Source organism: Gekko japonicus, unplaced genomic scaffold, assembly GCF_001447785.1.
Source record: "Gekko japonicus isolate JY-2015 unplaced genomic scaffold, Gekko_japonicus_V1.1 scaffold335, whole genome shotgun sequence".
Taxonomy (NCBI): Eukaryota; Metazoa; Chordata; class Lepidosauria; order Squamata; family Gekkonidae; genus Gekko; species Gekko japonicus.
The window spans coordinates 618625-645774 of NW_015165840.1; the positions used below are offsets into that span (position 1 = coordinate 618625).

The following is a 27150-nucleotide window of genomic DNA, read 5'->3' on the forward strand; positions in this document are numbered from 1 at the left end:
CTTATACTGAATCAGACCATCAGTCTATCAAGGTCAGTACTGCCCACTCAGGCTGGCAGCAGTCCTCCAGGGTCCCAGGCATTAATCTTTCACATCATCTACTGCCAGGTCTTTTAACTGGAGATGCCAGGGATTGAACCCGGGACCTTCTGCATGTCAAGCAGAAGCTCTACTACTTAGCCACGGTCCCTCCCTCTTTTCATCTAATCTGTAATATGACAATAGTCATCCGAATTATTTACAGGTTTGGCAATACATAACCTCTTTCTATAGAAATCTCTGCCTTCTTGACTCTTATAAACACTTCAGTTTCGCAGGGCCGGCAAAATAGAGCTGTTCTGCAAGGCCTTTGGTTGAGGCAGTGGGCGTCCACCAGTTGGCCTCCCTGCTGCAATCTGGTAATGTTATACTGCCAGTAATAAGATTTTTATGGTTCGGCTGTGACCCATTCATTCCCAGCTACTAGGACCACTGAACATGTGATTTGTTGCAATGCCTACCTTTTAACTGCTTTAACTGTTTTATTGTTCTGGTTAGGGCTGCCAAACTGCGGCGGGGGATCTGAGCGTCGTCACAGGATCCCTGCCGCGGGGGGACATACTCGTTGCACCGCCGTCGCCAGGATGTGACGCTACGTGTCGCTCTGGCAACAGGGATCCTGTGACGACGCTCAGATCCCCCACCGTGGTTTGGCAGCCCTAGTTCTGATATTTATCTCTTTAACTGTTTTAATTATTATAATTTTGTTGTGACCTGCCCTTAGCCCACTTGCGGGAAAGGTGGGATACAAATCTAAATAAACAAATAAACAAGTTTATAATCTGCAGGATCCTGAATGATCAGACGATATGTTTTTCATATGGGCTAATCTGCTAAGAATATTTGACAATGGAGAATCTTCAGTATTGGGGGTTGTGTTACCACAAAATACCCACAGAGGCTGGCCACAAGTCTTCCAACACAGTTGCATGCCACAGAGAACCATGCCCGATCAGGATGTACCCATATTAAACACATGCCTGAAAAACATCCTTCGAAGTAGTGCACCGTAAGTTTTCAGCATGCATCACAGAGGTACAGGGCAAGTGCTATGCAAGGGAACCCTCAGATGAAATGAACATTCATGTTCTCTGTACTCCTGACATTCTATGCATAGAGAGTGGAAAATTACAGATAAGGGGTCTAGCATTGGTTAGGCACCATAAAGGAACTGAATGGAAGGCACAGGAGAGATGAGACCATGCTTCTAAATGCTGTTTTGGAAATCCTGGCTGTGGTCCTTGCAGAAAACACAAACATCATCACACAGAAAGCAAGCAACAGAATTCCACGCTGGACAACCAGGAGGTGTGCAATTCTAAATCATCATACCGATCCCAAGTATTTTTTCCAGTTTTGCATATTAAGGCCACTTGTTCATTTTGGAACCTAAACATCAACGGGAGAAAAGGAGAAAAAAGAAAGAAATATTTCTCAAGCAGGATAGATTTCTTAGGTTATGAAACTTCTGCCTATAATGGCTGATCTTACAAATGGAACTAAGCCACAAGTGCATGCTGATGGTATTTGTATACCATCATACCCACAACAAACAAGAGGGTTGGCAGTCCAGTGTAATGAACTGCTACCCCAAAAAAACATAAGGGAAAAGCCCCTGTGTATCTGTGTGTCTCTTGAAACAAGTACTATACACTCGGTTCTTCTAGACTGCAGCTTAACAGGGCTGAGCCACTGTCAGGTCATGATGCACGCTTGCTCACTAGTTTAAAGAATCACAGTCATAGATCTTTTATGAAACTGGTAATAAAGAACAGAGTAGCCATCCAATCAGGAAAAAAGTCTAGCCTCCTTTGACTGCTGCTTGATTGGCAGCGGTCAGCAGGTAAAGTTTTTCATGGCATGGTCATCAGATTAATCTGCTGTCACTCTTTGCTGATGAAATTCCTGTTGAAGGCACAGGAGCCAGGTCCTGTAAACATGTTGGTGACCTTATAATAAAGGAACTTCCAAATAACTAGCAAAGTGACAATGAAAACTGGTGAACTAAAAAGTTAAAGGTTTGCACTGTGGATTATATGATCCTGTACCTATATAAGGGAATATAGCAAAGGTAAAGGTTTTCCTTCCTCGAAAGCTGGTTGAATCCAACTCTAGGGACCGGTGCTCATCTCCGTTTCAAAGCCAAAGACCCAGCGCTGTCTGAAGACATTTCCGTGGTCATGTGGCCAGCACGACTAAATGCCGAGGCACACAGAACAAAATGGTACCTATTTATCTAGTTGCAATTTCTTGCTTTCAAACAGCGTACAGGCTTTAATAACTGTTCTATTGCTTGCAAAAGGTTGCTAGATAGTGATTCCATGATGAATCACCAGTTCCCCTTTAGTTGTTCATTTAAGTTGCAATTTATTGCCCCTTTCAGTCCTGCTTCCTCTTTCTTTGCATGCTTCAGTTAATGTTCTTGATTTAGCCCCACATACTAGAGAATCACTGTACAGTCAGCATGCAAAATGTCACAGTTTTCCCAGCAATAATTTTTTTTACAGTGCTTGAAATGGAACAAATAGGCAGAAGGTTAAGGAATTACCCAGGTAGAAAACACAATGGTAACCTTTGTCAGTTCAAACTCCCTCTTCTTTTGTTAAAGGAAGTCACATATTTTATATTCGGTCTTGCTAGAATTTGCAAAATCCCCTGCTCATGTATCCCAACTTTTCAAATTGCTAAACATGCGCTGATTGCTAAATATGTGAGTCTTCCCACAGAAGACCTTTCCTACAATGTTTACCATGTGGTTACTGAATCAGGGTCTTGCTAACTCAGAGGCTTGCAGCTCCAGCAATGCAACCCTTACCAATCAGTCCAACCCTGACTGCTTTTAAGTTTTCCACAGAAGGGAAAAGAATACGAAACACAGCTTTCTCATATCACTTTAGCCCTGTGATAAGTGAAGTTACCATCTCATGACATTGTCCTTTAGATGAAACTTTTAAAATGGCTTCAGCCTTCAACACCTGGCTAGAGAAAAGCCTGACTGTGCCTATCATTTCTGATTATTTCCTTTTTTTGTACAGATACATGCTCTCCTTTCCCACTTCTAGATGATTTGCTGCTGCATAGCCAACACCTGAATTAGTGATCTACTGACATCTCATTCATCAAAGCAACTGTACCTACAGGGAGCAAAAGTTCTAACAGGACCCAGACATGCCTCCTTGTGTAGCAGATGCTAGTGACCAATAGTAGAGGAAGGGTGCATCATTTTCATATTGTACTTCTAAACATCTGGCTGTCTGTCTGCTGCTGCTGGAAACAGAATGCTAGATCAGATCCGCTCCAACAGGGGGGGGGGGGGGGGGGGGGGAGGATAGTCCACATATGCCAGTGTTGTTAGAGCTGATAAAAGGTCTATTTCCTAAACCAGGGACAGGTTTTGGTTTTATTAGGGAAAAGGTAGTAATTTCAAGAAGAACATATAAGTACAATAAGAAGGGCAATAAGACATGATTCTGGTTCTAAGAAGCCTTTCTGCAGTCATCTATATTTAGACAACTGTTTCAAGGTTAAACAGAGTGCTAAGTACGCCCACGACAGAAACATTCCTTCTAGTTCTCCCTGAAGTTAGCAAAGCCATTTACTAATCATGCCTATTGCAACATAATTTTGAGATGAGTTGTTATCATGCCATTATGAGTGATCATGAATGCTTATCGTTATCCCATCATAGTTTGGAGGCAACTGTTCAAATGCAGAAATATCAAAATAGACTGTCAGTAAAGAGAACCGCATCCAGTGATTGAAGCAAAGAAGTAAATCTAGAAATGAACTTTTAATTATATTTGATTTTCTTAAAATCAGGCAGTCATAGATAATTTAACTGGTATCCTATCAGGGCTAAGATGGATAGTTACTATTATACTGATTGCTTTGCCAGGCATTGGGAAGAGAGGATGTATACATGGCAGAGAGTGCAGACACAGGCATGCTGTACCCCATGTGGTGTCCCTGATCGTGGAGGTTGGGCCACCTACTGTCCATGGGCATTGTACGGCTTCATTTTTCAGCAGGGGAGAGAAAAGCAGACACTCATTCATATGGGAGACAGGCGAGGGAAGCCCTTGGGGACATCTTTGGTTAGAGGTTAGACCTGCTTCTGATTACTCCAGTGTCTGAACTGAGAGCCAGGTTTTGCCTCCTCTCAGCTGTGTTTCAGATTCCACATCATGTCTCTGCCTGAACCCACTTGCACCGCCCTTCATCTACAAAGCCCACCAAGGATCATTCTTTTTTTGGTGCAAATCCTGATTGTTATGGAACCCTGTGGACCCTCTTTTGCATATATTTACTAGCTAGTAAATTTAACCACCACAAGAAGGATGGGGAGGTCCAATAATTTCCCTCTCCCCACTTGCCCACCCACTCCTGAACTGGAAAAGCTGAACTGACTTTATTCCTTACAATAGTGTTCATCAATACTGGGCAAATGCCCATCCTTATGCTAAGCAAAGCGAGGGGCAGTCTTAAGTCAGGGGCATCTGGGGCTTCTGCTCCAGGCCTCACACTGGGAGGGGCACTTTGGGGGCCTCTAGTACTCTGCAGCCAACTGGTTCCCCCATGCTACCTGCTGCCTGATACTCAGGAAGGAATTAGCTGTAAGGCCATGGGGGCCCCTAACCACCATACAGCTACTTCCCCATGCTGCCCAAGACCCAAGGTATGAGGGAGAAGGTGATCAATCCACCACTGCACGTCTGTCATCCCCCTTCCCAGCTGTGCTGCCTGATTCTGGGGCTCAATCCTCGAGTTTTGCGTGGTACCTCAGAATCACTAAGATCACCCCTAAGCAGAATGTGTATACAGAGGGTGGACCTATTCAATGTGCCACTGATGGACTTACTGGTGTCCTTGTTCAGTACAAGTTTTGCTCTCTCCCCATTGATGTTCCCAAGTGCAGATTTGTTACTTTCCTTTAGAAAAATAAATGGCAGCCCTGCCATGATCGGGAAGAAAACGATGAATGCATCTGAGGACACCACCAAGGGGCCCTGCCCCTCCATCTCAATAGTCTTGCCTTGGGTTCTGTTTCAAGGTTGGAAACTGATATATAATTTGTTGTTATTAATACAATACTGAGTGCAAAATGCCAAGTTTGATGATTACATAGCAGAACAATAGGGCTTCTGGCACTTGAGACCCCTATGTACCACAATCAAAAAATTAAAGTAAAACTTTGAGTCATATAAATTACTGATGTGCATTACTTACTTTTTGAACTTGCTCATTATCCCACTATCATTTTTCTTGATGTCATGCACTATCTTCTGAAGTTGCCTGAAAGCAAGAAATCAACAAGACCTTTGATCAGGTTGTACTGTGCATTACAATGTACACAGATGGAGACATTAAAAAGTATGTTTGCCATTGTTATGTTCCTTTGCCAACAGCACTTCCCTTTCTTTCACACTCTTTCTGTTTGCAGATAAGCTTGTTCCTCTGAAAAGCCAGTGGTTATCTCCACTGTGGATGAGAAAAGTGCATCACATCGAGTATTCTGTAACTGTGCAATTTAAATTTAGCATCCAAAGTGCAACAGTACAAAATGTCAAAATACTCAGATGACAATAATTCAGTCTGTTTCACTGAGTCACTTCTTAGAAAGTGGATTTATGATTTTCCTTTTACTTAGAAGGGTGTGAATCTGCTTAACATTACATTGCCAATCACTACCTTAATCAATTAAAAGTTCAGATTGCTTAGCAAGAGTTAATGTTAATTGGTGGCGCCATGATTCAATAGCCCAGGCAAGCCCGATCTCATCAGATCTCAGAAGCTAAACAGGGTCAGCTCTGGAAGACCTTCTTGGAATATGAGCAGTCAGTGTGATGCAGTGATGAAACAGGCTAATGCAAACTTGGGGTGTATCAACAGAGGCATAACATCCAAATCGCAAGATGCCATAGTCCTGCTGTACACTGCATTGGTCAGGCCACACCTGGAGTATTGTGTGCTGCTCTGGAGGCCTCACTTCAAAAAGGATGTGGACAGAATGGAGCCCGTGTAGAGGAGAGTGATGAGGATGATTGGGGGCCCGGAGACCAAGCCCTATGAGGAAAGGCTGAGGGACTTGGGAATATTTATTCTGGAGAAGCGGAGGTTGAGGAGGGACATGATAGCTCTCTTTAAGTATTTAAAGGGCTGTCACTTAGAGGAGGGCAGGGAGCTGTTCCTGTTGGCAGCAGAGGAGAGGACTCACAATAATGGGTTTAAATTAAGGGTGGGAAGGTACTGGCTGGATATTAGGAAAATCTTTTTTACAGTAAGAGTTGTTCAACAGTGGAATCAGCTGCCGAGGGAGGTGGTGAGCTCCCCCTCACTGGCAGTCTTTAAAAGCAGCGGCTGGACAAACACTTGTCAGGGATGGTCTAGGCTGATCCTGCATTGAGCAGGGGGTTGGACTAGATGGCCTGTATGGCCCCTTCCCACTCTGTGGTTCTATGATTCTATGAATACCAGCAGTCGGGAGACAGGGGCAGGCTTTATTCAGCCACCTCTCTGAATATCCTCCAGGCCCCCAGTAGGGGTCAGTCACCAGAGGACGCCATGACTTCCAGGTGCACACACACACACACGAAAAATACAACCCCCCCAGCACATTTGTGTATTATTGTGGGGTACTGGGTGTGGACTAGTGGTTAGTAAATAACTAATTAATTATTAATCCTACCAGTCCTTGGGGTTCAAGGCAGCCTACAACAATAGTTAAAAACATTTCCAGTTAACATCAAAATAAAATAACAAACCACAAATCTCTCCTTCTCTCCCCCTCTTAAAAGATGCCTGCCAATGCTAACCTCCTCAAAAGCCCTAGGAAGCAGGTAGGCAGGCAGGCAGGCAGGCAGGCCTTGCAGAACCTCCTGAAGATCAGCAGAGAGCCGCCTCCTTTCAGGGAGCCCATTCCACAGAACAGGAGCCAGCAAATGGCATCACCTTCATCCCTGCCGTTAGTGATGTCATCCCCTCCACTCCCGCAGTGGCTTGCCTGCTCACAAACTAGGATTCAACCTCTGGGTTGGATCCCATGATCCATCAATGGAAGGTGTTGACACTAATTTTCCAGGCTTTCCCCTCCCTCAACAGCAGATCTTTCAGAACCCAAGGAAGTTTATTTCCAGGGTTGTGGAACTCTAATGAAGCAATAGCCGTGCAAGTTGGGTGGCTGAAGTGAGGGAGGGGACTAAGGTGAATTCACTCCTTCCTGCCTCATCTGTGAGCGGACCTGTGCACAGTAGGGGAAGAAAGGAGCAAGTTCACCCCCTTTCCCCTTCTTACTATAGCCTCCCAGCCTGTATGGGTATTACTCTGGGAATATGACCCTGGGAATAAACTTTCCTGTGATCAGAAATGGATGCTTTGAATGCCAGGAAGATCTGTAATTTTTACATGCTTCTCCCACACTCCTCACACTGAATCCAACTCAGGGTTTGCCTACCTTGTTTTCAAGGGTAACCCAAACCATAGTTTGCTGATTTGGGGCATGATGGCACATCATGGTTTGCCGAGAAAGCATCAGTATCTAGTTAGACTGCTAATGTGAGAAGGGAAGAGGAAGTGTGTGAGCCTAAGGATCCCTTGGGCTTTTTCTTATAGCAGCAAATTATGGTTTGCTGAACCATGGTTTGCTGAACCATGGTTTGCTGAACCATACCTCTCTATGTGTACTGTCTATATTCACTCTTCATATCAGCCTTCCCTACCAGAGCTCAGAAATGAGAGAAAAAGATTACAGACCAGAACAAGGGGAGGATAGCCAGCTGGAAGTGGGCTATAACTAGTAGTGCCGCAATGTCTGAAGTAGAAAAGGCTGTGACTAACAAAGGGAGCTTTGACTCTCAGAAGCTCATACCCTGAAACTCTTGTTGGTCTCCAAGGTGCTACTGGACTCAAATCTAACTGTTTGATTGCAGACCAACACAGCTACTCTCTAAAACTAACATCTAAAGTGGGGGCCTATAACCGGACTTTTTCAAATCATTGTGCCTTGGATCCAGTGATGTGCAAGCAGAAACATAAACAAACTTAGCACAGTTTCGCTTGTGCAAGACCTTATGCAACACCTAATATCTTCCTCCCTATCTTATAGTGCCAGAAATTGATTGCAAAAGATCTTGCAGAACAGAAGGGCAAGTAGGAATACAATCTGTTTGACTTAGTGCAGGCGGCATTTTCTTGCGTTTTCCTTTACACAGGAATCCTAGTGCAAGTGAAATTTTGCACTAGATCCAACCCACTCTTTCTCTCTCTGCCATAAAAATCTTCACTTGGTAATCCTTACAGACTGGGCTGCTGTTGAACCCCAAGCTGTTCCACCACCACCCCTACTCCCTGCGGGCCACCTCAAAGCCTGGAAACCCAAGATTAACCACAGGCACCTCTCCACACTGCCGAAGGATGGCGGCATGTCTCTGCTTAACTTGCCCTTCTACTTTATCATTGTGGAAAGGCATGCAAGTTCTGGTCTCATAAATCAAGACCATTTTGATAGAGCAGGACTGCATGCAGGCAGTGACAGAGTAATTACCATTCAGATGGTATTTATTTTGGTTGTCCTGCCTTTTAGTTTGGTATAAACAGGTGTGCAGGTGCAACAGTGAGAAATTAACAAAAAAAGGATTACAGCTTCTGAACAATGAATGGAAGCTTGCACATTCCCAGTGCAGTCTACAAATGCACTGGAAGTTTGAAATATCCAAATAAATACTTCCTTGTATTAACACCCATCATTTCAAAAATGGAACAGAGACCAATAGTAACATTTTGTCAAAACACATTCTGTCCATCAAATGTTTTTCAGCAGGCAGATATCTCAGCATTACGTCAACCCCACCCCTTTTAAAACACACACAGAATCTCCACAGTTAGTTTGTTGATGCTAAATTATCTAAATCAGATCTCCCCCCCCCCCAACTCAGCTAGGAGAGAAGCACCATTCAAGTGCAATGCTGATCAGGTGGGACAGAATGTTGGTCTTGAAGCTTTCTGACAGATGATTTGCACTGCTAGAGCTGACACCAATCACCACATGACTGATGTGCAGGCAGTCTTTGGCTGGTTAAGCCTAGGTTGGGACACACGCCTGCGATGATTGAGTTTGATCCATTGATTCCCTTCTACCAGACTGGATCCAACAATTCCCTTATGCCAAGTCCTCTTCCAAATGGAGACATCTTCTAGTGGCAGAAAAAGTCTACACTGCCCAGAGGGAGTCTTTCTCCATTGGATAAAAGCTTTCTGGAAGGGAAAACTGAGTTCAGTTTAGTGGAAGGAAGTCATTGAATCCAACACACTGCTTTTTATTCTTGCAACATAATTTTAGACAAAAGATGCGTTCTTTCCTTCTTTTTCAATCCCATACATATTTACCTGGAAATAAGCCCCACTGCAAAAAATGGGACTTCTTTCTGAGTAAACAAGAATAGGAGTAGGAAATTATAGGGTTGCCAACTCCTGCTTGGGAAATACCTGGAGATTTGGGGGTGAAGTCTGAGGAGGCACTTCAGTGGGGTAAAATGCCATAGAGTCCACCTTCCAAACAGCCATATTCTCCAGGGGAACTGATCTCTGTCATCTGAAGATCAGTTGCAATTCTGGGAGAGCTCCAGGCCCTACCTGGAGCTTGGCAACCCTAGATATTAGGGATGATACACTTTCTGATATATATTTAGTTGCCATAAATATGTATGCTGATTCCTGAAATACAAAAAGGCTCAGCATTTTAAAATGCGGCCATCACTATCAAAATTGTGAGATCACAATTCAGAACAAGACTGACTGTTTGTGTTTACTTAGCAGAAGGCAGCCTTGCAGAGAGTTTTTTTTTAATATGAACAAATATTCAAAGTTGTAATCCCCTATGTGCAGTCGTGGCACAGCCCATTCTACCATACCAGTAATCTACCCCCTCTTTATTTAGCTTGTGTGAACAAGGCCTTAAGACTGTAACTTCCCAACTGAATAGCTTTTCTACCAGACAGACAAAGCCATACCAGGGGAACTGATCTCTGTCATCAGACAAAGCCACAGGTTTGCATTTATTTCACACCAAAGGATCTATAAGATTGCAATATATCCAGTTTTACTGCTCTGCTGGCACAAGTCTAATTTGGTGTATGCCAATGCGTATGTGTTCTGAGGGCAGGACTTCCTCTAAGTAATGACAGGTGTAAATACTGAACTTGAGGAAGTGCCTGTCGTTACAAAAGCACCGCATGTTGTTGTCCTAGTATACAGAAATGTTTTACCTTCTGATTTGGGGAGTAAAGAAAACAAGTTGATGGCATCTATCCATCAGAAAGCAGTTGGTCCATAAAAATCACAATATTCGTTTAAAAAGATAAATCTACTGTTCTGATGCTTTTAATGTCTGTAAGAGTCAATTTATATGATACAGCTGCTGTGTATAAACTGCTTTCACCAAATTCTCACCTTCTCCCCACGGACATCTACTCATAGGGACCAATTTAAAATGGTTTCCTAGTGGTAGGGGTAATACAGAAACTGGCCCTAGTGTTATATTTGCCTTAGGGGGAGTGAATGTACTCATGCTGGGTGTAGTCTTCATGTGCCAGGGACTTTGACACATGCTGCACCACCCTGACTTACATTTATTTATTTTACAATATTTATATCTTGCTTTTCTACCGTCACCTAGGGCTACCAAGGTGGCTAACAAATTAAAACATACATAGTAAAATCACATTTGAAAACCATTAAAACATTAAAACAACAACATCGGCAACACATCATAAAAACATTTTAAACCAGTGCATAAAAACAACAATTAAAACACTGGGCAGGAAAGAGGGACCAGTGCCCAATGAAACAAAGAAGCCTTCACCTGCTGGTAGAAGATGGCAACAGAAGGGGACAGGCAAATCTCCCTGAAGAGAAAGTTCCAGAGTTCTGGTGCCACACCTGAGAAGACCCTCGCCCAGGCTGCCAGTCACCTAATCTCAGAAGACAGTGGCTCCCAAAGCAGGGCCTCTAAAAATGACAGCAGTGGTCAGGTAGGTTCATAAGGGAATAGGCAGCTGGTCCTTCATATACGTTGGTCCCAAACACACAAGATTCAGGCAGTTGTGGGTCCACTGCAAAGTATTTATTTATTTATGTACCCTGCTTTCATCTGCTGAAAGTGGCTTACAATTTCACTTGATTCCTGACAGAAACAGGAAATCAACATATCTTCCAAATAGTTAAACCTGTGTTAGTGTTACCTAGTATCAACTCCACCTGCTACCAACAGGCTAGCAAGTGGTAAGAGCTCTGTCCTAGGAGCATGAGGAGTTGTCAGAATGTCTCCTAAATAATGCACACTTTTCAGAACCATTTAATTCTTGCAAACTAAAACACATGTAGAATGCGGCCTTTCAATATAGCTCTACTGGATCTTTCTTGGAAATGTCACAGTAGCTTGTTAATTCCCACCTCCTGCAGTGTATTTTGTTTATCTATCAAGTGCTTCTTCTTCTTTGAATATGCATTGCATACTGCTGAAGTTGTCCTATATTAAGGTATACCTCATTAATTGATGACTCTACAAAATCAGCTTGAAAAGAGGAGTTAACAAGTACAAAGAAGAACAAACTGAAATGAGTGAAATGGTGGGTTAAACTTTTTTAAAATTAAAAGGGGCTCAAATTTGTTATTTATTTATTATTTATTTTATTCAATTTATATCTTGCCCTACCCCACAAGCAGGCTAAGGGCAGCTTACAACATTGATAAGACAATAAATAATAATTCATAAAAGCCTCAACAATTCCAGTTTAAAAATTTCTGATGGCAGCATAACAATTACTAACCATTGTGTCTGCTGCAATAATGTCAGGGTTTTGTTGCATTTAGTAAAAAACAAGTTAGCACCCCAGGAATTAAAGGACTGTAGCTATCCCAGTTTAAATGTTTTGATTAATACAGTTTGGGGGATTACTGAAAAAAATCTGAACAACTGGAGCTCCTTTTAGAATACAAACATTGGGAGATTACATGGGTTATTCCCTATCTAATAGGACAGCAATCTTTTATAATTAAAGAACCAAACTACATCAAAGTTCAGGGCAAGAGATCAATAGCCAGTGTAAAAAAGTCTATTTGCATAACTGATCACATACAACTTAATATTATACATAACTAACATATTTATTATTAATCCATAATTTCTGCCAAACAAGGTGGTTGCAAATCCTATACTGGAGGTATAAATATATAGAAGAGCACCTTCTGTACACTAACACAGAGTTCATGTTTGCATTTCTACAAACTGTTTACTTCACTGTCACTTTCCTTTCTGTGAAGCATTCCTACAAACTCTTTAGTCCCATAAAAATCATCATCTGCCATTTCCTTCACATACTAGTTATTCTAGCATCTCACCTACCCTTCCGATAACTTAAAATGTAACTTAAAGAATTCATTTTCTTTTTAAAAACAGCCATATTTTACTCCATTTTGAGCCACGCCTGGCTCTAGAGTAACAGGTTACAGACCCTTGATCATGGCACTTTTTAAACTTTAAACAAGCCCTTAGACTGCAGAAGGAAGAGGGAAGATTTGAATCTTGTCCCAATAAGTATTATGACATGAATGAGTTAAAAATAAGTCTGCCAGCTTTAATCAGCAGATGAATTAACAATAGTTGATTTATCAGTGAGGGGACCAAGTAGAACTGGTAGAGCTGATCGTTAAGAATAAACTTTTGATTCTGGAATTCCACTGTAATAGTGAATGCACAAAAAAAAATTAACAATGGCATTCCTTGTAATTATAATGACGTGCTGATTCAGATAATGATGTTTGCACATGAAACCTGCAAACGCTGATGCAAGACCAGCACATCAGAATTCAGCATTATGTTCAGTTAGAGGCACGTGTACATCTGAGTGCACATTCCTATCCACGTTCTGGTGCAAAATAATATGAGTAATAATGTGGGACTAGTGCTGAACAAGGCACGAATGTTTATTAAACTGAAAATGTTCTCATTCTTAATTTAATGTTTCAAAAAGGCATTTATACTGAGCAATATGCAGTTACTGCTCACTTAAGAAGCAGATGAATGCTGAACAAGTGATGAACAAAAAGGTATTTAAAAATACAATACTAAATAATTAAGAAACCAGATTAGAGACTGACGACACTCTGCAGGATCTTTTGAGTTCAAAGAACTGCTTACCAGTAATGAACAAGAACAGATTCTTGAGGAAATCGGCTAACCAGTAATTACCAATTCCTGATGTCAGAAGACAATATTGTTCCTTTGTTCCCGCCCCTGAAGATAATTTTATTTATTTGTTTAATTAGACTTATACAAGGCTCAAGGGGGCTTACAATACATAATTAAAATATCAATGTCAAATAATGGAAATGATTTCACAAATGACAACATACAAACTTCATGTGTAGTCCATTCAAAAAACTGTGTGTGAAGGTTTGGCAGGGATGCAGAATCATACCCGCTGGCTTCATGCCTGCCCTTTACACATTCAGCTGAACTATGAGCAGACCCTGCATACAGAGACAACTGCACAGGCACATGTTCTCTCCACCCAGTTCGGCAGCCTCCATTTTGCAGGGTTTATGATGACATGAATACAGCCTATCTGCATATAAATTGTATAGTTATCATTTTCAGAATGGCCAGATACTCTGAAGGGTAAAACCATCACTCCATTGCTATACTCACACGTACATCTAAATCTTCTTCTTTATTATATAGATACAGGAAACCAGGTATAAAAATACTAGTCTCAAACCTAACCATTGGTTTCAGAGGAGCTTCACTTTTAAGTAAATAGGCTTAAAGCTATACCTGAAAAGGTCACCCAACTAATTCAAGTGTGAGTAGTTCTATTAAAGTAAAAGGGAGAAAGCATGTTATTAAGTTAAACAAGTACTTGTTTATATAATTAACAGGCTAGAAGGCAGGCAGCAGATTATGCCTTGTACTGATAATTTTTAAAAAATCCTATGATGGGCAAACCACCCTGACCAGGATGGTCTAGGCTCTCATCAGATCTTGGAAGCTAAGCAGGGTCAGCCCTGGTTAGTATTTGGATGGGAGACCTCTAAGGAATTCCAGGGTCACTACACAGAGGCAAGCAATGGCAAACCACCTCTGTTAGTCTCTTGCCTTGACAACCCTACAGGGTCACCATAAATCGACTGCGACTTGACAGCACTTTACACACACATGCGCACACACACACATGAACACCCTCCTTAGACCTGTTTGTGTAAATTAAACAAAAACAGCACACTATATATTGTGGGAGCAAGATTTGGCAAGGCTTTTTTTTTTAAAAGTTAAAATGTGTACACTCTTAGGGATATCCTCCAACAATGACTTACTGGAGAGTATAGCAATTTTTTCCATACTTTCTTTAGGAAACAGGGCTGGCTGTAGATAAACGGTGCCCCAGGCAAGGTGCCCCCCTCTCCATTTGTTCAACAATTAAATATCTTATGCTTTATCGCATTTGTAGCCCATTTCACAACTTTGATGTTTAGTCTGCATGCGTGATTTATTCTTATTGTACAAGATGATACACTGGCTAGGGTTTGTAACTATGTATTTATTCATGGCAAACACGGGCATGTACAAACAAGCTGGAGGGAATGAGTAAGCATGAAACCCCTTGATGATCAATTGTTTTTATGACAATGATGATATCAGTATGACACATACCCCTTTTGCTGAAAGGGCACCAATGCTATTGATAGTTACGGTAGTTTTTTTAAAAAGCTTAATACAACATGGGCCCTACAGGCCATTATTATCAGCTTACTAGGAACAGACAATGATACTATCTGAATTTATGAGTCCAGTAGGTATTAGCAGTACAATCCTAAAAAGTGTTATACCTGTCTGACTTAAGCCCATTGACTTCAATGAACTTAGAAAGTGTAAGTCTGTTTAGGAATGCACTGCAGGTCTGTTGACATTTTATACAGAGATGGGCAAGAAACAACGGATTGGAGAAAAAATGAAGAACTAGTTTTGCTCACATTTTAGAGTGGCTTTTCTCCCCCTTCTGGGGCTCAAATTCAGGAAGCAGTTGGACAGGAAGCACAAGGTGCACTGATGGAAAAAGTCCATTTGTCCAACTACTGAACTGTTGTTTTGTAATGCATTCCTAACCCATTTCACAAGATTGATATATTATTTGCATGCACAATTTATTCCTGTGGTATAGTAAACAGGTGTCTTTAAGGCACCTTGAAAACTAACCATTTTTTAATTCTAGCATAATATGCTGGCAAGTACTATTGCCCACCTGTTGTACTTCTGTCTGTGTTGCAGCTGTTAAAGGCAGAGGGTCATGTCTGAAAAGAATGGCAGCCTCAGAGCTCCTCCTCCTCCTCATCTTGTCAGTTTTCAATTCCACCTTAGTGCTTTCTGACGCCTTGTCCCCTTTTTCTCCACCACCCAAATTTCTCTTGTTTCATTTCTAAAGCCTTCATCGGATTATCATAATAATTCCTTTTCTACACCGTGTGCTGCAAATTCACTTCCTCTTCTTGATGTTCATAATGGCTTTCTTACTTTCTGCTATCTCCCTTATCGCTTGTGTACCTTATCTCTACCTTCTGTGGTCAAGATTAGATTTATGTGGCTTTGGAGGCCATAGGAAGTGCCAAAAGGCAGACCTGTGAATAACTTGCTCATGTGCTATTTGCACTTCTAAGGTACTGTGTGAATGAGGGTTCAGGCTTCCATTTCATGCTGAGATGCTCAAATTGTACCAGGATTTGGAACTCAGGGTGGGTGACTGCTTATTCTGAAAGGGCAAAAATCAGAAGCCCAAGTCATTAGTGCTTCACCTGAAACTGCCTTACACTGAATCAGACTAGTGTTGTATTAAGATCAGTATTGTCTACTGACCTTGTCTATTGTTTTTGAGTCTGTGGGCACCTCTGGAATGCTGACACAGGGTGGTGAGCGCAACCACAAAATGGCTATCGTGGGACACAGACACCCACAGACAGAAAAAGCCCAAGTACAGTTGACAAGAGGAGTAATTTAAAAAAATACACTGGAAAAGAGTGAGAGAGAAAATAAAACTAAAACCATACTGGCAGCTGCCACTGAAACAATGGTACACAGTCAATCCAGTCTATATTGGCCAATCAGAAGCCCAACTGGGCAGAAGCCCCACCCACTTTCTAAAAACACTTGATGGGAACCAGGAAATGTGATGCTGGGTCCCACAATGTCCATGTTGGGAACTTGTGGTCTACTCTGGCTGGCAGCATCTCTCCCGAGTCTCAAGCAGAGGTATTTAACTTCACCTCCTACCTGATCCTTTTAACTAGAAATGCTGGGGACTGATCTTGGGATTGTCTGTGTGCAAAGCAGATACTCAGCCATGAACCCTTCCCTTTTCAGCACACCCTGTAGTATTATTTGGTAGGTCCTGAGTCTCTTCTGTGTTTTGTACTGCATCTAGCGGACCTCTGCCTACAAACAAAAGCAGAGCGGTATTCTGATTCAGAACCACACTTGTAACCCAGTCTCCTCTCTTTAACAACACATGACCAGATCTTACAGTACTGAATTCTATCAGTCACTCATAATTTCATTTTATTTATCTTATATAAGTATTTATGTGACGCTGCATCAGGTGCCTCATAACAAACAGTAAAAGAACTGTCCAGATGGGGTGTTCGAAAGTGTCATTGGAAATTGACACAAGCACTTTTCCTGGCCATAGGTATCCAGCCACTACTGAACACTCATCTGCCCAATTGCATGCTTGCAGTTGCTGCCTTAGCTCATACATAGCTGAATTGCATGTTTTGTTGGAAGTCCCATAATGTTATATCAGTGCTTTGTGCTTAGCGATGCATTTGGGAGAAATGTTTTGCCAGTTCTCCATACTTGTCCATTCCTGCCCAGTGGCAGCATTGCTAAAGTATAAACATCAAACCAATTGTATTTTCCGTACACACCTGGGTTTCTGCACACAATCTTCCTGTACAAAATGAAGAATAATCTTTATTAAAGGAGTTTGTTCTGTTTAGTATTTACTAATAGTTTTAGGTGGCTGTGGCTGGTTTGGATCTCTCTTTGGCTGATATTGCTGCTGAAGTACTCTCATGTAATGTATATCTTTATGTTGCTTATGATGTTGAAATGTTTAAAACCATATGCTGTTTTTTTAATGTTGCTCCTTTTTATTTTCCTACTGATTGTTTTTATCTTTCTATGCCACTTCAAAAACATAATCACTTCTCATAACAAACAAAACTATCCTTTAAAAAAGAAGGCAAATCCCAAATAAGAAACAGATATACATAAAAGGTTTGTCTGTCTGTCAGTAATAAGTGCAACATACATAATTCAGCCCCAGTAGAAATGAAAAGGAACATCGACATCCTTGGGCAGTTCTCATTCATTTCAATGGGGCTTCCGCATTGCCTAGCTGTTGCATGAAAGAGCTGCTTACATATAGAATACATCCATGTGGATTATTAGTTTTAATGTTTTCTTTCTGGAAGCAAACGGTCATGTGTATGTTTAAACATGCATGTATGACATCAATACTATACATGTTTGCTTCAGGAAACACTTAGAATCACAGAATCATAGAGTTGGAAGGGACCTCCAGGGTCATCTAGTCCAACCCTCTGCACAATGAGGAAATTTACAAACACCTCCGCCCCCACACCCCCAAGTGACCACTGTTCCACACCCAGAAGATGACATCCTCCAGGATCTCCAGCCAAACTGGCCTGGAGAAAAATTGCTTCCTGACCCTGTACACGCAATGATTAGGTTCATCTGTAAAGAGTGGAGCTGCCTTAGAGCTCTTTGATTTTCCCCTTTGGCCACTGGAAACCACAAGACTATTTTTAAAATACAGATCTGACAACTGTGAATACAGATACAGATCTGTAATATACAGATCTGACAACTGTGTATCTGATTCTTGCAATCTGCCTGGGATCTGTACACACCCTGGAATGATGCCCTGGTAGTTCACCAGGCAGACCAAGGGCATTGTGGGGCAGTGGATGTAGCGCCGCCTACACAAGGAAAGGGTGCACACAACCAACCCCATGCTATTTGTAGCACACTGCAAACTCGAAACATGAGAAGCATCCTTGTGAACATGGTTCTCAATTCATGCTGGCAGGGAGACTTCCTGGAGATGGTTGCCACCGTTCCCATTTCTCGCTGGACTACACTTGCTGCAAAACAGGCAGACATTCAACTGGGGAAGCATTTCCCAGCATGGAGATTTGGTGCTAGGAAGTGTTTTTCCCGCTTGCATAAAGGCACAAAAAGGGGGGGGGGGAGAGGTTATCTCTAGACTGCGATCACACACACTAAATAATGCACTTTCTATCCACTTTCTAACTGGATTTCACTATGTGAACTGACAAAATGCAGTTGGAAACTGCATTGAAAGTGCATTATTTAGTGTGTGTGTGAACACACATAGGCCTCCAGAACGCTTTCCTTCCTGACCTGAGAAGAATTCTGTGCCGCGTGGACGCTTGCTCCCCTAAGCAACCATTCTGGATCCTATCTCTGGGCTGTCGTTACTACAGGTAACTTAAAAAAAACACACACCCACAAAAATAAAACCCAACCCTGCCTGCTTCTCTTCCCAAGTTTTCATCATGCAGCCACGCCGGGCGGGGGGAGGTGCTCCCAACCTCTGAGTCATCCCTTCTCTTGGGAGTCAAAGGCAAGGAATCGTACCTGAGCTTCTGTCCGGCCGGCACAGTGATTTTATTGAACTTGTCCATGATCCCGGGCTGCCCAGCCCCAAGGCTAGCCGCCGCTCCCTACGCGAGGCGGCCAGCGGCTCGGAGGGCGAGCGAGGCTGGCGGTCTCCCCTCGGGATTCTGCGCCCGCCACCGAGAGGCGAGTCCTCGCGCGTCGGAGCCGGAGAAGCAAAACTTGCCCGAGCGCATCGTCGGGTTTCTCGTTTCGAGTCTGTCATGTGACAGAGCCAGCCGGGCGGGTAATAGGGTGTTTGTGCAAACTGGAAGGAGAAGAAGACGACCCACACCTTTTGGGCGTGTAAACCACCCCCGTCTGGGGCTGAAGTCCTTCGTGACGTCCTCTTTGTTTCCTCACGTGCCCCTGAGGCGTTTCACCCCAGGGGAGCGGCGGCGTGGCTGGGAGAGAGCCCGCCTTTTTCTGGGGCCAGGAAGCGGCCCCCTCTCGCAATCCCCTGGGGGCTTTTGTGATCGAGTTCAGAGAACGCTCCCGGTTCGGCAGAAGCACACCTCTCTTTGGAGATAAAAAGGGAAGGGCTGTTGCCTTCAGGCTTTGCTGGGACGAATTCCCGGAAGACTCTGTTGGGAAAGACTCTCGATCTGAATAGCTCCAACAGGTCTGAAAAGTGGGCACAATCCAGGCGAAGCAAAGTCTCCTTGATTTCAGTGCAGGTGAAAGGGAGGGAGCCCTCATCTCATGCCCTGTCACATGTCCCCCCCACCAATCTGTATTTTGCTACAGGGTACACTGGTCTCTTAATGACCCTAGTTTTTCCAGTAGAACAAATTTAGAGTCCAGTGGCACTTTTAAGACCAACAAAGGTTTATTCAAGCTATAAGCTTTCGTGTGCATGCACACTTATGCACACGAAAGTTCATACCTTGAATAAACCTTTGTTGGTCTTAAAGGTGCCACTGGAGTCTGAATTTGTTCTACTGCTTCAGACCAACACTGCTGACCACCTGAACCTAGTTTTTCCAGTTTACATTGGCACAGCTTCTTTTTTTTTTTGCATTAACATTTTCTCCTCCACAGTATTTTCCACCAGGCACCTGTATGAAGATATATTGCTTAGATTGTGCTTCTGAGTCAAGAGACTGCTGAGAATATATTTTTCCCCAAAAGGTTAGCACGTGAAGCTGTATGTAGACACTTTTTAATGAACAATAAGAATATATTTTTCCCCAAAAGGTTAGCAGGTGAAGCTGTATGTAGACACTGGCAAAGTAGGGAAGATGAGGTCATCTAGATTGTGTAACATGCTGCCTTTGCTCCTTTTTAATGAACAACAGCAAATTCTGCAAAGGTAACGGACCTTGTGAACGGCAACAAGAGCACCGACTAGACTATCCCTCTTAGGCTATACATTTCTTATCCTGTGTTTAGTCCATGATGGTCACTATGGCAATACTTGGTTCTCCCTGCCTCTGTTTTATACTTACAACAACTCTAAGTTAATCTAAGAAAGAGTGGCTTTTATCATGCAACTGTACAGTCACAAAGACTTAAGACCACTTCCTGTCTTTGGAAATGGCAGTGATTTCTGCTGATTTCCCACCTCTTGCTAAAGTTCCCAGTTTGCACCCTGCGTTGTTCCTGAGTGTTGACTGACTCCCAGAAACAACACTTGGAGGAGCTCATTGAGTGGACGAATTCCTGGTTTCTAAACTGATCTCCTTGGATACAACCTGGTGACTTTGTGGTAGAGCTTTGTGGTAGAGTGGAGAACCCAGGTGTCCCAAGTCCTAATCAGCCATGACCAACCAAGTAAGCAATGGCTCATTTGAACTACAGCTGGTCTGTAAATAGGGCTGCCAGCCTCCAAGTGGAGCCTGGAGTTCTCCTGCTTTTACAACTGATCTCCAGCTGACAGAGATCAGCTCCCCTAGAGAAAATGGCTGCTTTGGAGGGCTCTATGGCATTGTACCCGCTGAGGCCCCTTCCCTCCCCAAACCCTGCCCTCTCTCTGTTCCCCCCCCAAAGTCTCCAGGTGTTTTCCAACCCAGACCTGGCAACCCTATCTGTAAACATGCCGAAATTACTGGGATTAGTTTGCAGGGCTTTATTTCATCTAAATTATTCAAACAACAGAGGGCTTGTTGTGGGTATGGCAGGAAGGTGGGAGGGAGGAAGCCAATCCAGAGATTCACAGATGAAGGGTGGGGACTGCGTTGTTTCAAATACAAACCTACACCTAAAGGCTGCCAGAATGTCATTTTCACTCAAATTAACTCCAATGACAAAGCCCAGATGAGAGAAACAATGGAGTGAAAGGTTCTGTCAATGCAGAGATACAGAGTAATCAAGTACCCACAAGAGTGAGGCTGAGGGGGAGTTTTTATAGACCAGACAACCACATTTCTGACTCAATCATTATTGTGAAAAACTTTGATAGGTAGTTTACCAGTGGTGAAAGTGGGTACAGAATTCAGGAAAATATCTTTAAACTATGTCCAGCCCTGTGCTCATTTTATAACACGGGGGGCAACACTTTTATCACATAGGTTACTCTCATGTTACAGATAGGCCTTTGCTAAACAATGATTTAAATCCACATGTTCAAGCCCTGACAGAAAAATTCCATCCAAATGCTTCCTGTATGCTCCAAGATGTGGCAGTACATACCCCTCCAGGATAAGAACATAAGAAAAGCTATGCTGGATTGGACGAAAAGCCCATGAAGGTCAGCATGTTGGCCACAGTGGCCAATCAGCTGCCACCAGGAAGTCCACAGCAGGATGACTGCAACAGCCAATGCTCCCTCTAAGCTGTGGAGTCTTGTGAGCAAAAATGCAACTTTATGAGCTACTGGCATTAAAGTTGTGAGTGAGCAATTTGGCTACTGCATAAATCAGTTTGCTCTGGGGCCATCCTTCCTGAGCTAAGACAAAGATGTGTGAGCCGGAGGCTAAAAAACTGTGAGCTAGCTCACACTAACTAGCCCGCAGATGAAGCCCTGGCTAGCTGCAATGTGTGTGTAATTAAAAATTCTGTATGTTGTTTTCCCTATCCCCACGAACATTGTTAGTCCAACTGTCAAAGAGTAACTGTAAAATCGCTCTGAGCCTGCAGGTGTCTAGGAAAGAGCGATTAATACATCAAAAGTATCATCATCATCATCCTCATCATCATCATCATCATCATCTCAGCTTAGTGGGAACACAGGCAACAGTATCCTCCTACTCTTGTTCCCCAGCAGCTGATATAAAGAGGCATACTGCTCTGGCACTGGAAGAAGTTCGATATCCATTATGACTAGTAGCCATTGATGGGCCCGTACTCCATGAATCTATCCACTCCCCTTTGAAAGACTTCAAAGTTGCCTGTCCTGAATCTCCCTTCAGCTTCAGTGGATGACCCTGGTTCTAATATTATGGGAGACGCAGAAAAGCTTTTCCCTATCCACTCTCTCCACACTACAAAATTTTAATAGACTCTGTCATATCTCACTTTTTTTCTAAACCAAAGAGCTCTAAGCATTTTAACCAGTCCTCATAGGTTAGCTGCTGTAGCCCCCAGCTCTACAATATCCTTTTTCAGGTGTGGTGGCCAGAACTGTGCACAATATTCATAGTGTGGTCTCACCACAGAGTTGTGTAAGGGCAGTAGGATAGCGGCAGTTCTGTTCCTGTTCTAATTATGGCCAGTATGGGATTTGCCTTTTTCGCAGCAGCCACACACTGACTTGACAGGAATGTTTAAGTGGGATGGTGCATATTCTGTGCAAAACTTTAACAAGAAAACAAAAATGGGCCCCGGTCACACTGGGGGAAAAGGCACGGCTAAAGTGCGGCTTTTTTGAGCCGCACCAAAAGAGAAGCGCAGCAGCGGGATCAGACAGATCCCCCCAGCCGCTGTGCAGGTCCTCCCCGGCACGATCAGATGCTGGGAGGAAGCCACGGACCGGAGAGCGAGGCAAGCCTGCTGCGCACGCGTGTGCATGCGCAGTTCGGCAGGACCTTGCATGCTGTGGGAGAGGCAGGTGTGCTGGCAATCAGATGGCCGTCCCTGCAGCGGATTTTCTAGGGTTTTTTTAAAATCTGCATCTTCGGCTGGAAGAGACGGATCAGGGACGGGTGCACGTTGCGGTGTGATCACGCCTGCTTGATGCGCCCCCAATCCGTCCCTCTTGCGGATCTAATCCTCCCGTGTGACGGGGGCCTTCGTGTCCCAAATAAGCACAAATTTTGCTATCTGATGAATACATTTTATTATGAAAATTCAGCTCTGCGGTCCCTCCCAAAATTAATGGCAATCCTGCCTGTTCTTCTCTCCTGGTAGCCAGTGTTTCATCAAGGACAGATATTTCAAGCCTTACTTTCAGTCTTTGCAGCCTTTTCATTGAAAGTGGGCATAAATCATCTTGACTTCTATTTCAGGGTTAGGACCATTCTTGGTGCACAAATACTTTGTGGTTTCTTCAACATGCCACCCTTGAGGTTTGTGGAGAGACTGTTTACACAAAGTACAGTTCCTCATCCTCTCTCCATCCTCCCATTCCACAGACCTGAGTAGGGCAGTTCTCCCCATGGCTCTCTGGCCTATCCCCAGTTACCATTTCCCCTCTGCTGATGTCGTGTGAGACTTGAGCTGTGGCAGTGGACAGTCTAGGAAGGCAAATGGTGGATATCTTGTATTAGCCGCCTTTTAGTCCACTGCTTAGCATATATTCTCTCTATTTCCTTCCTGCCAGTGGGCACACACATACTTCCTCACTAAAGCCTGAACACCTGTTCTAATTCTTTCAGTTAATTTCAGCCATGTGTCAGCTATGAAAATAAAAACTTACTTCAAAACTGAAACCACCATTTCTTCTTGAAAGGCTGCCAGTGTAATCCTAAACAACCTTCAAAATTTGATTTATCTGGGTTTAGAAGGGTGCAGTTCTGCTTAGGACTGTACTGTCAGTGACACAGTTAATTAAACAAAAAAGCCATGCCTTTACATAATGGTCACTTCTGCTCTGAAAATGTACAGATAGCAGAATTAGCGTTGGTTGAAGGATTTCATCTCACTTGCAATCTTTTAGCTGCTAAATCCGGCAGCAGTTCTGGAATATTTGGGGCATCAATAGACATATGCGGGGCACAGTACACAAACTCTTTTGTTTCCAAACCATTCATGGATTTGCTGAGATTATTTTTCAGGGTTGCAGCCTCAGTAGCCAATATGAAACCTGGTCATAAATCAGGGTTCGATGAAGACACAGTGCCAGTATTACAGTTCAGGTAGCTAGCCCAGTTCCACTGCTGATCTATGACATTAGGCAAAAATATTTCATGATTCACTTAGCAGCTGTCCAAGCAACAAGTTGTTTTCCCTGAGGATAAAATCCCTATATGAATATAAATTTAACACTTCCACTTTCAATTTTTTAAAAATCATCATCTGTTCATCACAATCAACCTGTGAGCTTTGTTTTACTGCGAGGTTTCATTTTTGACTTGCTTTTTAAAAATCAGGCTCCATTAGATATACAATTTTGGTCCAACTCTTGCCTGATGTTTGTAATCCAAAAGCATAGTGGCAAACTGGGCCAGAAATGGTTCTGTGATCTCTGGAACCTCCATTTCTATATATTCCATCTTTCTTGCATCATGGAACTGAAGGCCAAATACACAGTCTCCCCATCCAGGCACTGCCCAGACATAGACTTACTTTACTTCAGCAAAGTCAGCTTCATAGCAGAATGAGGATTGGAACTCAAGCCTTTGTGGAAATTAGAGGTCTGCGGCCATGGGCTTTGTAACAGTGGCAACAGCCCTCCAACAGGGGTGGTCTTTCCACGAGAGAAAAGAACCCCCAACACCTAGGAGAACCTCCGAACCTCCTAATAGCCAGGCTTGGCATGAGAGGTGACATGCTGAGGAGACTAAGAGACATTGTCTTGTCAAGGAATCACAGGGCTGACATTGTTGCCAAATTCCTCCAGGTATCATCCCCCCCCCTTCATTCTTCTCTACTCCTCTGTAGAACAAAGGCTGGATAATCACTGCCTCTGGCCCCACGGTTTCACAACTATGGCTAAGACACTATCTATTGTCTGCCAGGATGCAGACAGAAGGACAAAGCATCTAGACCATCTTTGGTATGAATGGATTATGTTAGTAAGCAACTTCCTGTCTCAAATATTGTAACACTATGGAATCAATGGTATTTCTTTCTTCTGGCTAATCACTTCATTCCTGTCAAAATCTTCCAGTTGTTTTTCCTGCATCTGCATTTCCCCTCCTTTATTCCAGGCAATCAAGAAAAACACAAACTTTCAGGTTCATCTGAATAATCACCATCTAGCCTCATTCTCACACCTATTAGGAAGCATCTCACCTTTTGTGATATACTTGGGGAAACTTCTTCTTTTGTCCAGCAACATGAATTCCCATCACATATTGTTACACTACTTCATCTTTGTCATCATACCCTCAGGATACATTTTGGGGTATAAATATACCCAGTCCACCGCATGCCCATTGTGATTGAGCTTGGGCACCCAGAGAAGCTATCACCTCTGATTCATATCAGCTCTTTGTGCATGGCATGCTGGTTGCTGTCACATATCTCCTTTTCCAGAACCTCTGGCTTAAGCCAGCTATCCAAGATGAAGCAGAGAAGAAGAAATTGGATTTATACCCCACCTTTTACTATCAGAAGGAGTCATAGAGTGGCTTACAATCTCTTCCCCTGTGAGGTTGGTGGGGCTGAAAGAGCTCTCTCGAGAACTCTGTAAATACTGGTAGCCAGATCTCACTTAAAACCTCACCTCTTGCTGAGGCCTGCCATTTAGCTAAATTCCTCCAAGAAACTGAAGGCAGAAATTAAGCTTCTTAAATCTAAGCTGGTAGGGGTAAGAGCTTTTAGGATACTTCTCAGATTTTTGAAGTGATACCAACTTCGAAACTTGATGTACTTTTAGAGGCCCCGGTCACACTGGGGGAAAAGGTGCGGCTGAACTGCGGCTTTTTTGAGCCGCATCAAAAGAGAAGCGCGGCGGCGGGATCAGACAGATCCTCCGAGCTGCCGCGCAGTTGCTTTCCAGCATGATCAGATGCTGGGGGGAAGCCACAGATAGGTGAGCGAGGCAAGCCCACTGTGCATGTGTGCGCCTGCGCATGCTGCCAGAGACGGGCGCGCTGGCGATCCCACGGCCGCCCCTGCTGCGGATTTTTTGGTAAGTAGTAGTGTTTTGTAGGGGTTTTTTTGATCCGCGTCTTTGACCGGAAGAGACGGATCGGGGACAGGTGCGCGCCACTTCCCAGATGTTGCGGTGTGATTGCGCCCGCTTGATGCACCCCCGATCCGTCCCTCTCGCGGATCAAAGCCTCCCGTGTGACCGGGGCCAGAGAATCACTTGCAAAACTAACCGTGTTATTGTCCTTCTCCCTAACGTAAAATACAGACATCTTACTTGTCAACATTGAATGAGGTTTTTTTTTAATGTTTAGCATTTATTATTAAATAGCATTACATTATTGAGCTGTGGTAGCTCAAGTGGTTAAGACGCTGAACTGCAGGCTGTGGAAGGTCAGTAGTTCAGCAGTTCGAGACCCGAGTGTGCTGCATGACGGAGTGAGCTCCCGTCTCTAGTTCCAGCTCCTGCCAACCTAGCAGTTTAAAAGCAAGAAATTGCAAGTAGATAAATAGGTACCACTTCGGTGGGAAAGTAAAAGCGTTCCGTGCGCCTTGGTGTTTAGTCATGCTGGCCACATGACCACGGAAACGTCTTCAGACAGGGCTGGCTCTTCGGCTTTGAAACGGAGATGAGCACCGCAACCCTAGAGTCGGACTCGACTGGCTTTCGAGCAAGGGAACCTTTACCTTTACCTTTGCTAGCATTACTGAGCAACAGGTTGTATTTCACGGTTATTTGGAGCATAATGTATAGGCAAACCCAAGTTTGCCCTCAACCCTTTCCCACTTCACCCTGTTCCTTCTCCTACCTCCTGGCCCTGCAACCCCACCTGTGAGATAATTGAGATCTGCTTTGGGGTTCTGACACACAATTTGAGAACCAACAGGATAAGGCAAGAAGTTCCTTGCCATCTATAGTAATGGAAAGTCAACTACTCTACAAGTATTCAGATGGGATCTCCTTTGATTAGGGTTTTTCATGTTGTGTTTGCTGTTGAAAACTTGTAAAACATTTCCCTCCCCAATTATATGGCAGGTATATGGGAATGTGAGAGAAGGTGGCATAGTATTCCCTCATCTCGTCAGATCTCGGAAGCTAAGCAGGGTAACTCCTTGGATGGGAGACCATCGAGGAAGGCAATGGCAAATCACCTTTGCTTTTCACTTTCCTTGAATGCCCCTTGTTGGAGTCACCGTAAGTCAGCTATGACTTGATCGCACGCCTCCCCCTC

At 43.5% G+C, this 27150-nt stretch overlaps 1 protein-coding gene across 3 annotated transcripts in view; it reads right to left on the bottom strand.

The window, feature by feature from the left end:
- BLNK (B-cell linker) overlaps positions 1 to 27150 on the bottom strand; it is a 143175-nt gene that overhangs the window by 35393 nt on the left and 80632 nt on the right. For 2 of the 3 annotated variants that reach the window (XM_015410991.1, XM_015410993.1), the window contains 2 exons: positions 5266 to 5331; positions 1372 to 1428 (listed from right to left, as the gene is read on the bottom strand). In XM_015410991.1, the coding sequence (XP_015266477.1) occupies positions 1372 to 1428; positions 5266 to 5331 (123 nt within the window). Of the gene's footprint in view, positions 1 to 1371; positions 1429 to 5265; positions 5332 to 18766; positions 19038 to 27150 lie in introns of those variants that run through there. The other variant, XM_015410992.1, reaches the window with a different exon arrangement.